Source organism: Condylura cristata, unplaced genomic scaffold (genome assembly GCF_000260355.1).
Source record: "Condylura cristata isolate star-nosed mole 26May11 unplaced genomic scaffold, ConCri1.0 scaffold00033, whole genome shotgun sequence".
NCBI classification, from domain to species: Eukaryota; Metazoa; Chordata; class Mammalia; order Eulipotyphla; family Talpidae; genus Condylura; species Condylura cristata.
The window spans coordinates 12,967,542-12,983,693 of NW_004567134.1; the positions used below are offsets into that span (position 1 = coordinate 12,967,542).

The 16,152-nt window shown below is 46.4% G+C and overlaps 1 protein-coding gene across 1 annotated transcript; it reads left to right on the forward strand.

Moving 5' to 3' along the window:
* Positions 1–2,416: 2,416 nt before the first annotated feature.
* On the forward strand, positions 2,417–15,748 carry LOC101622845 (pre-mRNA-splicing factor ISY1 homolog). The gene is made up of 11 exons (XM_004692342.2): positions 2,417–2,547; positions 3,339–3,361; positions 4,129–4,180; positions 4,897–4,962; positions 5,142–5,184; positions 9,085–9,197; positions 10,399–10,516; positions 12,155–12,277; positions 13,429–13,550; positions 14,565–14,651; positions 15,037–15,748. Exons 1-11 carry the CDS (start codon positions 2,545–2,547, stop codon positions 15,142–15,144), a joined length of 858 nt encoding a protein of 285 aa, XP_004692399.2. The 5' UTR covers positions 2,417–2,544; the 3' UTR covers positions 15,145–15,748.
* The last annotated feature ends 404 nt before the right edge of the window (positions 15,749–16,152 follow it).

Consider the following 16,152-nt stretch of genomic DNA (forward strand, 5'->3'; position numbering starts at 1 on the left):
CTGTCTGTAGTCTCGGTGAGTAGGCGTAAACAGGCAGCTGGTGGAGGTGGAAGGGCACTCCAGGGAGAAGCACCAGTAGGACAAAGGACTAGTGTGAGCAGAGAAGGGAAGGTCATTCAGCAAAAAAGTGGCAAAATAAATGATAGAATCTGGAAGCTCTCAGTTGCAAGATTGCAGGTTAATCTCTTAATGGTTTCCATACTAAAGGGAATTTTTTCAAAATTTTATTATTGTGTAAATAATTGCATTGTGAGTCAGAGGGTTCACTAGAGACTAGGGAGCAGAACGGGAGGATTTACTGAAACTGCTGAGGGGAGCAGCAGGCAAGACAGGAGCCTTCTGCTTTGCCTATAACAGCCAGCTCCCTGGCTGAGGATCGAACTCAGGCCTTCATGGGGACAGCCCTTGAGACTTAATCCTTTCGGCCACCACGGAGGCCCCCTAAAGGTAATTTGGTGGTTCAAGTAACTGAAGAATAAGTGGGCTTGAGGCAAGACTTCATTCAACGTCTTAATGGTGTCACCAAATACTAAGCATTACCTGTCCTTGAAGTTCCAAAGTGGCTGACATGCTTGTATTGTTGGGGGTCTTTGGGGGTCTTAACTCTATCCTGGCATTCAGTAGGATGTGTTCTGTCCAGCACTGCAGGCCACTCTGAAACCCACCAATGTGCCTAGAGAGGAGTGCAGCTTAACTTACATCACCCCTTCCAAACTTAAAAGCTGAGCATGCAGTTACCTTCCTCAAAAGCAGAATGGAATTCTGATAAGCAGATAGGAAGGATAATCAGCATAGGTAATGCTGCTTGAAATCTGTTGTATGTGATTTCTCCATCTGCAAGTCATAGATTTTATGGCTCAAGTTACAGGACTGAGTTTCATTTGCATGAGGAATCCCGCTTGTGTGGTGGTACCAGGTATTACAAAGGAAAGGTACCTTGCAGTTTTAATAAAAGAACCCCAAGTGCAGCAGCTTCAAGAAGACAATTTCTGATTCCATAGAGCTGAGAGGGACGCTCATATGCTCACAATGTTCATAGCCCTGAGTTCAAGTTGGCTGTTCCCGTGTCACCTCTTAGCAAAGAAGGGAAAACAGGAAGGGGAAGGAATGTCCATACTTTTCATGGGCACCACCTACGTGGCAAATATTCCTCTGTCTCACAAATCAGATCTACCTCCAGCGGTGGGAAAATGGGAGTCTCTGGTAGGGTGACCGTATGCCCACCTACATCTTTAAGGAGAGAGTGGCTGTCTTGTTTCTGTTCAGGTTGGTGTCTTACATTCCCGTTAGTTGTTTGATCCTACAACTGCTCTCCTGCCTGGCTTGCGCCCTCTGGCCGCAGTTAGAGGACCCAACATGTAATAGATTTAAATCACCATGGCTGAAGCACCATGGAAATATTCAGGGGTTCTGGCTGAATTGCTAACAGGATTGCACCCAACTGACACGACTGCTGACACCACGTGGGAGTAGCTGTCAGCATCATACCTACTAGGGACCACCCCCCAAACACAGGTCTAGTGACCCCAGTACTGGGCCTATCACATTGATTGACAGCATTTGTCTGGGCCATGACACCTATAACCTTTCCAACCAACTTCTCCAACTAAGTGGCCTTTTCTCCCCTAGACCTTAAATTTGTTAACTATAAATGAGGGTGAACCCAAAAAGTGGTGCAACTTTGACACCTCACTATTTCAAGGGGAGCTCAATGTCAGTGATGTCTTCTGAGTTCAAGGTTCTTGGGTTCACGCGGGGAAAGGTTTCACCAGAGCGGCACACCGCGAGATTCATGAGATAGACTCATATTTAAAGAGGAAGTTTATTAGAAAGAGACGGGAGAGGGGAAAACAGGTGCAAGCGGGAAGAGCTGCCCGGAGAGGGACAGGTTTGCAGGGAAAGCGACCTACATGGTTGCAGGCAGGCAGGTGGCTGCTGCCTTGCAGAGGGAGTGGGTGGAAAGAAGCACGTGCGGTAGTTCTCTTGTCCGACTGCCCAGTCGATTTTAAGGACTCAGTTTATTAAGAGGGATGCGTACGAGTAACTTACAAAAGGACAAGTTGGCTGTCACAGGAGAACCAAAAAGGGAGCCGATGGGACGGACGATCACCACACTCGCTCGCACGCAGCCTTAGACACGCGGTCTGCGCACCTTCTCCCGCAGGACCACCTGTTAACCGGGGAAACTTCGCCCTCGCCGGACCACTAGTATCGCGAGAGCACAGCCGGCACCCGGGCTGAGCTGGGAGGGAGTCACTTCCTCCACGCAAGCGCAGTTTTGCCAACGTCTTCAGTTTTCGTTCGCGCGCGCTGGAGCGACCTCCGGTCACTACCGGAAGACGGCTTACGGGAGCTCGCGTGTATTTCCTGCTCTTCCCTCCTAGCCAGTCAGACTTCATTTCCGGTCCTTTCTTACAGTCTTCCGATAGGAAAGTCGGTCAGTGAGAATCCTCAGTTCCTGTCCGGGTCAGCCTCGCTTGAGGCCGCGAAGTTTGTTTGTGGGCAGCGGCCGCGAGGCCGGAGGGCAGAGCCCTCACTCGCACCATGGTGAGTGGGGTAGGGGTGGTGAGGGAGGGGGCGAGCAGGAACTTTGTGAGGGTTCTGGGTCCCTTCCAGGGCGCTCGTGGTGTAGGGGCTCAGCTTGGCATCACTGCGGACTTGGGGTGCCTTTCCTGTAGCTCGAGGCTTCTCTTCCTGACTCGCTTTAGCTGTCAGAACCTGGAGGAGAAAACTGGAACCTCGAAAACCGCGTTGCCATCTAGGGCAGTGTTTTAGATCTCGATGAAGCACAGGACCCAGGAGCAAGGGCTGTCAAGGCTTTCCTGACAAACACCAAAACCCCAGAATACACGTTCCCTGCCTGACACAGCTTCAGGGGTTATTGACTTGACGCTGCTGTGTCGATGCTTAATAAAACACACGTTGTAAAAGTCAGTCTTGAGACCTTTCTTTCCCATATACCCCTGGCAGGAAGCAGTTCTGATGGTGGACGGAGAGTGCCAGGGTTTGTTTAAACCAGAGTAGCAGCCAGGCTGGAGAGAAAGGGTCACGGAAGATCTGGGATGGAGAACACGGGTAAATTTTGAGTGATGAATTGGAGTTAGTCATTGCCAAGACGTTGGAGAGAGTGGAGGAGTAAAGGTTTTATGTACAGGGAGCAGCATGTGTAAAGACATGGGATTTGGGCGTCTTTGGATTTTTCGTTGTTGCTATTGCTCATATGCTAGTTCTAGCGTTTTGCTTGTAACTATCCTTGTAAAACTTTGTACTAAAAATGTAAATTAAAAATAAAAGTACTGTAAACATGGGCATTTTTCTTCCCTTCTCTTTCCTTTTAGGCCCGAAATGCAGAAAAAGCCATGTAAGTATCAACTCAGCTTTGGTCTATTTTGTATAACTTAATTTCTGCCGTGGAGCTCGTTTTGTGTCTGGGCCTTTTGAGAAGTAGCCACATATTTGCCCATATTTGTTTCCCCTGTTAGTGTTTCTGACAGCTCCCAGAACTTATATCGGATGAATGTTTACCTGGGGCTGGTGCAGGAGCTGTGAAAGTGACAGCTAAGTGACAGTTGGTGTCTGTGTATATCGCTCATCACATTGGCCTGATTAGTTCCTGGAGTCCTTACCTGCGGTGTAAATAAAATAGATAGCTGGGTGTTCAGGTACACAAAATGACCTTATAATGTTCTTTGGAACATAAAAACCCTTAGCTTCTCTAGTTTCTTCAACACACACACACACACACACACACACACGACTTAATTGTGCTCATGAGCAAATTTGCCCCATTCAGGAACTTAGATAACAAATGTGTGCGCAGGGCCTCCCATATGGCATAGGGGTTAAGTCTTAGCACTATGGCATTAGCACGTCTGTGCCCTGAGTTCAGTCCCTAGCAGGGAGGTGACCCACAGTGCGCAGCAGCAGACCTCTTTTGTTTTCCTGCTGCTCCCCTCAGGTGTGCGTTTCAGTAGATCTGGCTGTTCTGCTCCCCAGTCTGTCTCTGGTGAATCTCTCACACGCTGTACCTCTGGCCTGTGTCCCAGTTCTTTTATGCATGAGTAAACACAGTATTTTTAAAAAAGAAAGAGATCTAAACAGTCTAACGGAATCTTCTTTTCCTGGTAGGACGGCCTTAGCAAGATTTCGTCAAGCTCAACTTGAAGAAGGAAAAGTGAAGGTTGGTGATGTAACTCTGCCTTATGAATTATAAAGGGGGTAAAACTCCCAGGACTGACTTCAAATTCTGTATCTTCCCGTTTTTGCCCAGACTTGCTGAAGACCTTTGAAAGCATATACACTCTTTTATTTTTTGGTATTTTTCTTGTGTTCCAGATGTATCTTCTTGTAGCCAGGGCAGTGTGATGATCTCAGTGTGATGCTTCTCTATGTATGATGTTTGGGTGCCCTTTTTATCCTAGCTCTATCTAATACTGAATAATGGGAAACTCAGCCATATTAGGGCTAGATATACCATTTTGCATATGTATTTATGCAAAACATGCATTTTAATGATACACACATTTGCATACACACATATGTATGCCATGTGTATTTGTTCTAAATCCTGATAGCCATCATTTCTTAAGGTTGTATATATGCCACAAAGTGGTATGAGCTAGTTTACTTAGACATTTTTTTATTTTATGTTTCAGTTATTTCTGTTGGCTCATTGTACCAGATACAATGTGGCAGATGTTTTTTGCCAGTGTCATTGCTTCTTGAGGAGAGATGGCAGAAGAGGATTAAGGCTTGGTGAAGATCATTTGGAACTGAAACTCCGAATATATTTAGACCACTAGACATTTTTGGCTTCAGGCTGAAAGTCAGTTTGTGAATGTTGCATAAGGCTTGTAAGTTGTACAGTAGCAACATGCATATTTTCCTTCTACTCAGGAACGAAGACCTTTCCTCGCTTCAGAGTGTACTGAGCTGCCCAAAGCTGAGAAATGGAGACGGCAGGTACATTCTGTGGGAATTTGATCTTAATAGAAGTAACAAGTTTCTGATTGCTTCTTATTATCTAAATGGCTTGTAAAGTAGAATTCTAATTATTTTTAATTACTAATTTTGATTTGTATCTTGCCTGTTCTTTCAGACATATTCAAAAGTGATGAAAATATATTACTTTTTCCCCACAGATCATTGGCGAGATCTCCAAAAAAGTGGCTCAAATCCAGAATGGTAAGCTAGTCTGTCTTGTATTTATTATTTATTATTATTTTTTAAGGTTTATTTTATTTATGTAGGCATACAAGAGCTGAAGTACAGGCCAAGAAGTGTAGAGGGGTGCTGTGATGAGAGGATTCACCACAGACAAAGTGGGAAGTAAACAGGCAGATGAACTAAAACATACTGCTGAGGGGAACAGCAGGTGAGACAGGAGAGGTCTGCTGCTCCATGTCGCTCACCTCCCCGGCTGGATATAGAACTGTGCTTCAGTGGCTGCCTATAGCTTTGTGGTACTGAGACTTAACCTCTTGCACCATCAGGGAGTCCTAGCCTGTCTTTGAAATGCTTAATTCTCAAATCCACAGTTAGACTTGAGGACTCAGCACTCCTCTCTCAGTAATCAATGGAACAAAAGGACTGAAATCAGGACACAGAAGATAGAAAATTTTAAATAATTGAAATCTTGCAAAGTATTTCTCTGACTATAACATAATTGACAGAATCATCCACAGAAAGGTACCTGAACATTTCCTAAATATTTGCAATTAGCAACATGCTTCTTTTTTTCTTCTTTTGTTGTAACTATCAAAAATTCTGTCCAATGACCAAATTTGACAGAGAAGTGTGTGCAAAATTGTCCCTGGTTAAGAACCAGTTCTCTTAAGTGAACTTTGGAAGTTTGTATGCCTCAAGGAGTGGTCTGTTTCATCTGAGTTGTGGGCATAAAATTATTTGAATTATCCCATTATTATCATTTCAGTGTGTATAAAGTCTATAGTAATGTTCCCATTTTTATTCCTGGTGTTTGTCATTTATGTGTTCTTTTTATCTTGGTCACTGTGACTAGGTTTTAGGCCTCAGGGGCTCAAGTGCAGTAGATGGAGAAACTTTGATTGTTATAACTGGGATAGAGGCCAGAGAGCTAATAAGCTTCCTACAGTATATCCTACAAAGAATTATCTGACCCAAAATAGAGAATTTTCCAGGCCCAACTGACTTCATTGTCAGTTCTGCCAAAATTTTAAGGAAAAAATAATACCCAGTCTACAGTTTCTTTCAGAAAATGAATGAGGCAGGAACATCTCCTAATTCATTTTATAAATTTTTGTATCAGCACAACCCTGATATTAAAATCAGGAAACAATATGCTAAAAAGAAACAGATACTATAGGTCAATTCTCTATGAATATGGACATAAAAATTGTCAAAATCTTAGCAAATCAAATCTAGTAATCTATAAAAAAGATAACTATATCACAACCAAGTGGGACTTGATCTGGAAATACATGGCTGACTCACATATTCAAGAATTAATTTACTGTGTCACTGTTCTATGAAAACCATATGATCTCAGTAGATGCAGAAAAAGTATTTGACACTAATTAAAATTTATTCAGGATAAAAACTCTCAGTTAACTTGGAAAAAGAAGGAAATTTTTGCCCTGATAAAGAATGTCTACCAAAAAGCCTATACTGGTGCCACACTTAGTAGTGAGAGATTAAATGATTTCATAGTGTGGTCAGGGACATGGTCGAGGGAGCTGTCAGTATCACCACTTCTATTCAGTGTCATACTGGGATTCCTGGCCAGTACAGTAAAGCAAGAGAAGGAAATAAAAAGCATACAGATTGGAAAGGAAAAATAAAGCTCTGTATGCTGAGATCACATAGTTTTCCATGTAGAACATCCTAAGGGATTTACAGACAGATGTCCAAAATGATTAAGTGAGTTTAGCAGAGTTACAGAATAGAAAGTCAAGACTCAAAAGTCAATTATGTTTTTATATATTAGAAATGAAATACTAGGGTTTAAAAAATATTTATTTGAAAAACTAGTTTTATAAACTGGAAACGAAATTCAAAAATTTATTTATGCATACAAGAGCTGGAGTGTAGGCCAGAGTTGTGGTGGGTTAGAGTATTTATCAGAGATAGAGCAGGGAGAACAGGCAGATTGTTTGGAATACACTGCTGAAGGGAACAGTGGGGAGACAGGAGAGGTCTGCTGCGCCATGTGGGTCACTCCCTGGCTGGGGATCAACCCACGCACTGCGGAAAGCTTCATAGTGCTTCACTTTAACCCTTGCGCCACCAGGGAGGCTCTGGAAATGAACAATTTTAAAAAGCCTCTGTTTACAAAAGCACCAAAAACACAAGAAATACTTAAGTGTAAATCTAATAAATATATGGGTGTTCTGTTTGTTGAAACTGCAATACATGATAAATATTAAAGCAGATCCAGGTGGGCCCTCCCTAGTGGTGTAAGGGGTTAAAGCGCAATACTATGAAGCTTTCCACAGCTACTGTGGCAGGAATTCGATCCCTGGCCCTCGAGGTGACCCACATGGCGCAGCAGACCTCTCCTCTCCCGCCTGCTGCTCCCCTCAGCAGTGTACTTCATCAATCTGCCTGCTCTGCTCCCCACTCTTGTCTCTGGTGAATCCTCTTACCCCCATACCTCTGGCTCTACCCCAGTTCTGTATGTACAGATAAATATAATCTTAAAAAAGAAAAAGCAGATCTAAGTAAGTGAAGGGAGATGCGGTATTTGTGGGTGGGAAGACTCAGCACAGTAAAAATGTTAAATCTTGGAGCCTCTGTCGTGGCCTATGTGCTAAGTCTAAGTTCTACCACCCTACCTGAGTTCAATCCCCAGCCAGGGAGCTGACCCACATGGCGCAGCAGACCTCTGCTGTCTCTCTGCTGCTCCCCTCAGCAGTGTACTTCAGTACGTCTGCCTGTTCTGCTCCTCACTCTGTCTTGGTGAATCCTTTCACTCCCCACAGCTCTGGCCTGTATTTTGTGTATTTATTCTACACAAAATAAATAAGCAATTTTTAAAAAATGTTAATTCTGTCTCTTTTTGAATACTATTAATCAAAATCTCCACAGAATCTTTTTTGTATATGTTGACAAGTTTTTTATTAAATTTAAATGGGAAGACAGAGAAACTAGAGTAGTCAAAACAATTGTCTAAAAAAGAATAAAATTGAAATAATTCCTTTCACCTCATTTCAAGATTCACCATAAAGCTACAGCACCAGGATAAGTGGTGTTGATGCAAGGTAGTCATACACTCGGTGGGTGCGTTAGAGCCCCAGAGATGGTGCCCCTTTGTGTTCAGCTGGCATTGGACCGGGGCATTTCCAGAGAAAGGGGCAGTTCTCAGGAACATCCGTCCCATGTTCCAGGGCTTATTAGGCTTCTTTGTTTCTCTGTGTGCCTTCGGCCCTTGGCTACCCGAGGACGTCTTTTTACATAGTGCTTTATGCTTAATTCTCAGGCTGTAGTCTTTGCCAAGGATGTTCCCATGTGGCAACACTGCTTTCCTGAAAGGGCTGAGCCAACGCCACTGCCGGCCGCCAGTGCTGCACCAGCCTCTTGGCACCTTGCTGCCATTGGAGGCCACGCCTTGCCGCTAAGGTGGTGCGAATGGGACTGCAGATTACTTCAGTTGCTAATGGGGATGCGCTGTTTCATTTTTTAATTTTTTTTAAAGATTGATTTATTTATGCATACAGAACCGGAGTACAGATCAGAGGTGCAGGGGCGGTGAGGGGATTCACCAGAGACAGAGTGGGGAGCAGAACAGGCCGACTGACTGATGAAGAGGTCTGCCGTCACCTCCGGGGCGGGGGTCGAACTCATGCTGAGGTGGCTGTGTTTCACCCCGCTGCGCTACCAGGGAGGGCCTGAGATGTTTTATTTTTAAGGGTTCCTTTTCCCCTGTGTTGGTGGGAACACAGTTCATAATCCTTGCCCTTCTGCTTGTTTGGTTTCGATAGTTTTTCTTCTGTTCAAGTGAGTTGCTTCACGTTGTTTATCTTTGTAGGTGTTGACATTCATTTAAAGGATATGAAATTGAGTGTTAATTTGAAGAGTGAAATTACTAAGAATATTTTTGCTTTCCAGCTGGTTTAGGTGAATTCCGAATTCGTGACCTGAATGATGAAATCAACAAACTGCTGAGAGAGAAAGGACACTGGGAGGTCCGGATAAAGGAGCTGGGCGGTCCTGACTATGGAGTAAGTAAGCAGCAGCCCCGAGCGCTGGAGGGTGAGCTAGCGAGCTTTTGGCAGACTAGGTACATCCAGTCTAGCCTGTATTCCCTGTAGCTCTCAGCCCATGCCTTCCACACAGTAGGCATTCAAGAAGTGCAACAAAGCTGGGAAAATGCTTGTTGCATGTGGACAGATGCCCATGAAAAGGATGGCTGAGCTAACGCTTAAAGGCTCCCCAGCGTGGGCATCAGGGTAGAGAGGTCACCTCTTGCCCGGCCAGATGTTCTGAATAAGCCCATGCTTAAAATGAATTCAACCCTTCTCATCCTTTTTAGAACTCCTGAGAATTGGGTCAGATATTGTTGACTTTCTATCTCATGGGACACTCTGTTTTCTCCTGCCTTATAAATGCCATGCTCTAGAACTGTAGCTTTTCATAAACATTTTCCTAAGTCAGTGTGGCATGCTTCATTTTATACCCTCACTGACTATGGTATAATTTATGTAATGCATTTTCTGGTTAGGTATTTAGGATGACTTTTTGTAAACAATTTTTTAAAGACTTATTTATTTATACATATAGAACTGGGGTACAGGCCAGAGGTGCTGGGGATGGGGGACAGAAAGGCAAGTATACTGAAACACACTGCTGAGGGGAGCAGTGGGAAGGCCAGGAGAGGTCTGCTGTGCCAAGTAGGTCAGCTTCCGCTGGGGATCAAACTCGTGCTGCAGTGGCTGTGGTAGCTTCATAGTGCTGTGCTTTAACCCATTGCATCATCAGAGCGGGCCTTTAGGATGAGTTTTAAGGGATTTTTTTAAAAACTACCTAGATATTTTTCTGTGTACATATTTCTGCATTTAACATTATTATCTTAAAATATGTTTGTGAGGGGCCCTCCCTCGTGGCGCAGCGGTTACAGCACAGCACTGGAAAGCTTAAGCCACTTCCGCATGAGTTCGATTCCCACCTGCCCCAGAGGAGATCCACAAGGTGCGGCAGACCTTTCCTGACCCGCCCTCTGCTCCCCTCAGCAGTGTACTTTGTCGATCTGTCTGTTCTGCTCCCTGCTCTGTCTCTGGTGAATGCTCTCACCCTCTGCATCTCTGGCCTGTACCCCAGTTCTATATGAATAAATAAATAAATCTTTAAAAAAAAAAAGTTTGTGAACATGGAAACAGTGGGTTGAAGGACTGGATTCATTTTGTCTTTTTCCTTCCCAATAAGAAAGTTGGCCCTAAAATGCTGGATCATGAAGGGAAAGAGGTCCCAGGAAATCGAGGTTACAAGTATTTTGGAGCTGCAAAAGATTTGCCTGGTGTTCGAGAGCTGTTTGAAAAAGAACGTAAGTAATCGCTGTCTTTACCTCCGATTGTGGGTAGTCATCAGCAGTAGGTGTCACGGTGGGTGCTTTTCCTCTGATTTCTTAGCTGCACAAGAAGCCTGTGGTGGCAGCATGACTGTCCCCAGCTTTTGAAATGACAGGCCCAGTACACATAATTGGGGTTGGAAAATGAACCCAGAATTAACTGGTGCCGGATTCCACACCTGCACTCGGCAGCCTCTGTCTCAAGTTCCTCTTTGCCGCGCCCTAGATTGTCAGGGTAGACCCTGAATTCACAGGGCCAGGTTCATGTTTCAGTTACTTACTTGGTGGAAAACAGTTTAACTGAAGAATAAATAAAACCTTGGAACTAACCCTAAAAGGTAAAAAGTCTAAATGCTTCATGGAAGAGTGTGAGTAGAGAGAAGAATGACCTTCTGTTCTGTTTCCTTCCAGTCGTTTTTATTTCTCTAGCAGTGTGATTCTACCTTTATCAAGCTCTTCTTACTTTTAAGTTTATTATGTCAAAACTGGTTTTGTGTGTCATTAACTGCTCAAAAATAACTTAAATGTTAGACCTTTCATTATTTATTTACAGAGAAGTTGTAAAAGGCAGAAAATCAGAAAAAAAGCACCCACATTTTCCTAACTTCTAGATGATGATTGTTGACATGTTGAGGTGCATACCCATCCAATTTTAAAGGTTTGGGGAGGAAGGGTACTCCTGAATTGAGGTTATGCTGTATATGTTACTTTATGGGGTATGTTTTGCGTTCATGTTTTTTTTCCTATATTTTTAAAATTCCCGTTGTAAATTTTTTTCACTAACAAGAAAGTTCCTAAGTCAGTTTCATGAGTATAATTAAAATAGCATTTACCTTGTTTATTTTTTTGTATCTTATCTGTATCTGTATGTTTTCCCAGCATATTTTTTCACTAACTAAGCTTTGTGGCATTTCCTGTGTTGTCCAGGCACCTTATGAAATGGCACAGCAGGGCGCAGGGTAACCCAGCCACACCCACCCTACAGTTCCTAGCCCTCGGATGGTCCACATTTCACTGCTGTGTCTCTGATGCTGCGGTGCCCATCTCTGTCCTTCAGAGCTCTGCCAGCTGTTATTTTTGTTTTTCAGTTGAAGGTAGATTCCTTGTAAATGGACTAATTGGATCAAAAATTGCCATCCTGGTTTTTAAAGGGGGTTGGGGACACTTCCACTGGCACCCCTAGGAGTGCTGTGGGCTGAGCTTCAGACCACTGCAATACGGTGAGCATCAAAATAAAGCGAGTCTCGAGTCTCATGAGCTCTTTTGTTTCCAGTGCATGTAAAGCCTCTGTTTACACTGTACTGTGCTCTGTTAAGTGCGTAATAGCACGCTAAGGAAACAATGCACAATCCTTAATTTAAAAACACTTCATTGCTAAAAAATGCTAACCGTCATCTGAGTTTTTAGCAAGTTGCAGTCCTGTGCTGGGGGATCTGTAAACACAGTCACTGAAGTACAGTAAAGCAATACAGCGAAACAAGGTGTGCCTCTGAGTGCAAGGGCAGAGCCTGTCTCCTGCTGTCCCCCAGTGCGCGTTCTCTCTGTCTGTGCATCAGTGTGCAAGGAGACTTGAGTGTGACGGAAATTCAGCTGAGGTGGTGCTCTTTCTTTTAGCTCTTCCTCCTCCAAGAAAGACACGCGCTGAGCTCATGAAAGCAATTGATTTTGAATACTACGGTTACCTGGATGAAGATGATGGTGTCATCGTGCCTTTGGAACAGGAATATGAGAAGAAATGTAGGTCTATGGCAGTTTATTTCGTATTTCTTTTTATTTTATTCTGATGACATCTGGTTTCCGGTCTTCTTTGAAAACAGATTTTTAGACAGTGCTTTATGCCAAACGGGAGTTTCCTTTATTGCTAATGGTCTTCACAGGAAATGGTTTGCTAATGACCTAAGTGACCCCCCCCTCCCATACTTAGGTAACCCCCAACTCCTTGAGCACTCAGGGCTGTGTGGCGCAGGAGCAGCAGGTTGGGGGCGCCAGCAGGCAGCACCTGACTTCCTGTGAGCAGCTCACCGTCCCCATCCGCCGGGAGTCCACCACCTAGATTAGTCCCAGACTGGCCTTCCTTGAAAGGCCAGTAAAACACTAAAACAGTGCCCACTCTGTAGTTTTGGGGTGCGCTTTAAGCACAGCCCACAGGTGGTAGCATGGAGAACGGTGGGCACTGCTTTGTGAGCGCCGCTCCCTGCCAGACACCGTGGTGGTCTTTCGTGGGATTCACACAGTAAGCTGGTGCTACTAATCCCGTGGGCACGAACTAGGCAGCAGGTCATGGTCAGAGCTCTTTGCTCGCCATCATCTCCGTTGTCATGTGGGCATGTCGGGAAACCACTCAGCTTGGTGATGGGCAGGGTTGGATCTGGGAATGCCCCTAAAAAGCTGCCTTGTAGCTACTTGAAGCCAGAGCTACTTTTTTTTTTCTTTAAAGAATTATTCCTTTATTGTGAGGTTTTTATTTTTGTGTTGAAGAGCTGGGGAACAGGCCAGAGATGTGGGGGAGGGAGATAAGAGGATTCACCAGCAGCAGAGCGGGGAGCAGCACAGGCAGGTCTACTGGAATACACTGCTGAGGGGAGCAGCGGGCGGGTCAGGAGAGGTCTGCTGTACCGTGTGGGTCATCTCCGTGGCTGGGGATTGAGCTTAGGCCACTTTGCCAAGGGAGGGCTATCAGAGTGCTGAGATTTAACCCCTAGGCCACCAGGGAGGCCCCACAAAACCAGAGCTGCTACAAAACCACACAGCCGCTGACGTGCCCAATTCTCATCCACAGGAAAGGATGAGGGGTGTCTATTCCAGAGGGGACATCTTGGCTTTTCGTCCTTGTATTTAGGCTTGTTTGGAAACCAGAATTAATAGTACCTGCTTGCCTTTGTTTTCAGTCAGAGCTGACTTAGCAGAAAAGTGGAAAGCAGACAGAGAGGCCCGGCTGGCGAGAGGCGAAAAGGAAGAGGAAGAAGAGGAGGAGGAAGAGATCAACATTTATGCTGTCACGGAGGAGGAGGTACTGTGTGGGCAGCAGGGTCCCCGGGCGCACTGTCCTGGGCTCCATGCTGTGAAGCCTGGGCCTCAGGAGAATCCTGGGGAGTGGCAGCAGGGAACTAGGCTCTTGAGACAAGGGTCAGAGTCAAAGCCCAGCTTGGCCCCTCCCTCCAGCCTTAGCCTCAGCCTCCTTGCCCAGGGTCACAGGGAGGCTTCCTTAAAGGAGATCACTTTGTAAACTAACCTTTATACCAGGGTTTACTTGCTTTTAAAGATGGGCATCCTGAATATTCTAGAATTGGATTTGTAAATACGTTGGCAGGCATCTGCATTTTAGCACATAACCTTGTTTCTTTTTAAGTAACAATGCCAGTAGCATCTCAATGCGCTGGTTCTGAGGATAGAAACCAGCCCATGGCAGAGATGGGACTTACCACGTCACTGGGGAGGCATGTGTTTAACTTCAGGGATGCGGTCAGTTTTGCAACGAAACTAGGCCACTTTGACCACTCCCACCAGCAGGGTCTGCAGCAAAGTTCCACTTATTTTTATCTGGGGCTGTGCAGTTCCAGTGGGGAGCTGGTGTGGGGAGAGGATGGTGCCCGCACCTGGCATAGAAAGTGCACACAGCAGCCTCCCCCCACCGCCCGGGGCCTCGCTGCTGTGTCCAGGGCCCATTCTCCCTAGTTTATAGTTCATTGACTCATGTGCCTCTGAAGTAATCTGCTTTCAATAAATCACACACTTTTTATACTTAGTTTTTATAAAATAGTTGATGTATTTACCAAACTGAAAAACCAAAAAGTTCATAATGAACAAATACTCTTTCTGGGTGCTCCCTCGATCCCTAGTCGCACTGCTGCTGGGATCTGAGTCTGCGGCGCTCCGTCGCTGCCTCACTTGGTCCTCAGGGTCTTGGGCATCTTTCTGTTTGGACACAGTGCGCCCTCTCGCCTCCTTCCCTGTAAACAGCTGCCAAGTATGCATTTCTGGTGCCGCCATAGTGTCCTGTGCATGGAATTTTGGTTATTTGCAGTCTGACGAGGAAGGCAGCCAGGAGAAGGGCGGGGAAGACGGGCAGCAGAAGTTCATCGCTCACGTCCCAGTGCCGTCACAGCAAGAGGTATGAGAGAGGCCTCTGGATGCTGGGCGGGCGGGTGGAGCTTCCATGAGCCCAGCACCTCACCTGTCAGGAAGGCCACAGGTGCTTAGTGGGGGTTCTCGACCTTCCTGCCCCCCAGGGGCTGTTCCTCCACCTGGCTCCTGTCATGCTCACAGTAGGAGTGTGGGGGCCCAGAGAAGACATGATCTCATGTGCCTTAGAGGAGACGGATGGACACAGTCTGCTGTCCACACTTCCGGTGGGAGCAGTTGGGCCTCTTGGAGGCTGCTCTGGGTATCGGGCCCCTGGTAGCCTGCCACACAGGGATTCTTCTGGCTGGCGTGGCAGGCCTTGGAGGACTTTGCTGAGGAGGGAAGCCTGAGCCCTTTGCTCTTGCTTTCCACAGATTGAGGAGGAGCTTGTGCGAAGGAAGAAGATGGAACTCCTCCGGAAGTACGCAAGTGCCACGCTGCAGGCTCAGAGTGAGGAGGCCAAGAAGCTCCTGGGATACTAGGCCTGAGCTGGGGCCCTCCTGGGCCTGGCGTTCTGCTGGGAGTTCTTTCCCGCACTGCCCTGTAGCTCGCTCAGGGGGCTCTGTTCTCTTGGAGGGCAGGCAGGGAGCGGCTTCCCACTGCTGCTCACATTCATTCTTGTCTTGCCTTTTCAAACCTCATCTACTGATTCGAAGGTCGGGCCTGCCGCTGACTCCCTGGCAGGCTCTCGGGGGCCGAACGCTTCGACCATTGCTTTTGTACAAATATTTTGCTACCATTTAAGGCCACTTATTTTTATCTGGGGCTGTGTGAACTGGCTGCCTATATGTGCTTTATTATCCTTATATGTTTTGGTGGGAAGGGGATCAACTGGAGACCAACACTTTAAAAATGCAGTTTTTTAAAGACTTGTGTGTAACTCCTCTGGAAATTGAGAAGCCACGGCAGCCTGAGTCCAAGCCCACATGCAGTAGGCGCCATGACGCCCTGGGAGCTGGTCTGCTCGCAGCTCTGCAAGGCCCTGCTCGGCCCGCCTCCGAGCCCAGGTGCAGGAACTTGAGTCTGCTCCTCCTGTCTCTGGCTCTACGGAGAGCTCTTTTTATTAAAGATTTTTATATGAAAGGGGAGCCTTGGTGCCTGCACTTGTTCCTGGGCCACCTGTCCTGAGGTGTTGCTTGTTAGGATGCGAGGTTCACGGCCCCTGCTGGGGAGAGGCCCTGGTGCAAGAGGGGTGGGCCCAGCTGAAGGGCGGAGGGCAGAGCCGGCCCACCCGCACCCCACACCTGCACCCACTGCAGCTCAGGCACAAGGCTGGGCTGGGGACCCAGGACTCAGGTGAGCTGACTCAGCCTCTGGGCTGCTCTTTCCAATCCAGCAGAGGCTGCAGCCCCCCACTCTCCACCCTGGGAGTGTGGGGTCAGCACTAGCATCTGGGATCAGTCCAGGGTGGGAATGGCGATGGCTGTCTTTAGTCCCCGGGGCCCTAGCTCAAGCTGTTTGTGAAGAAGCGCTTTGTCGGGGGAAGCCCA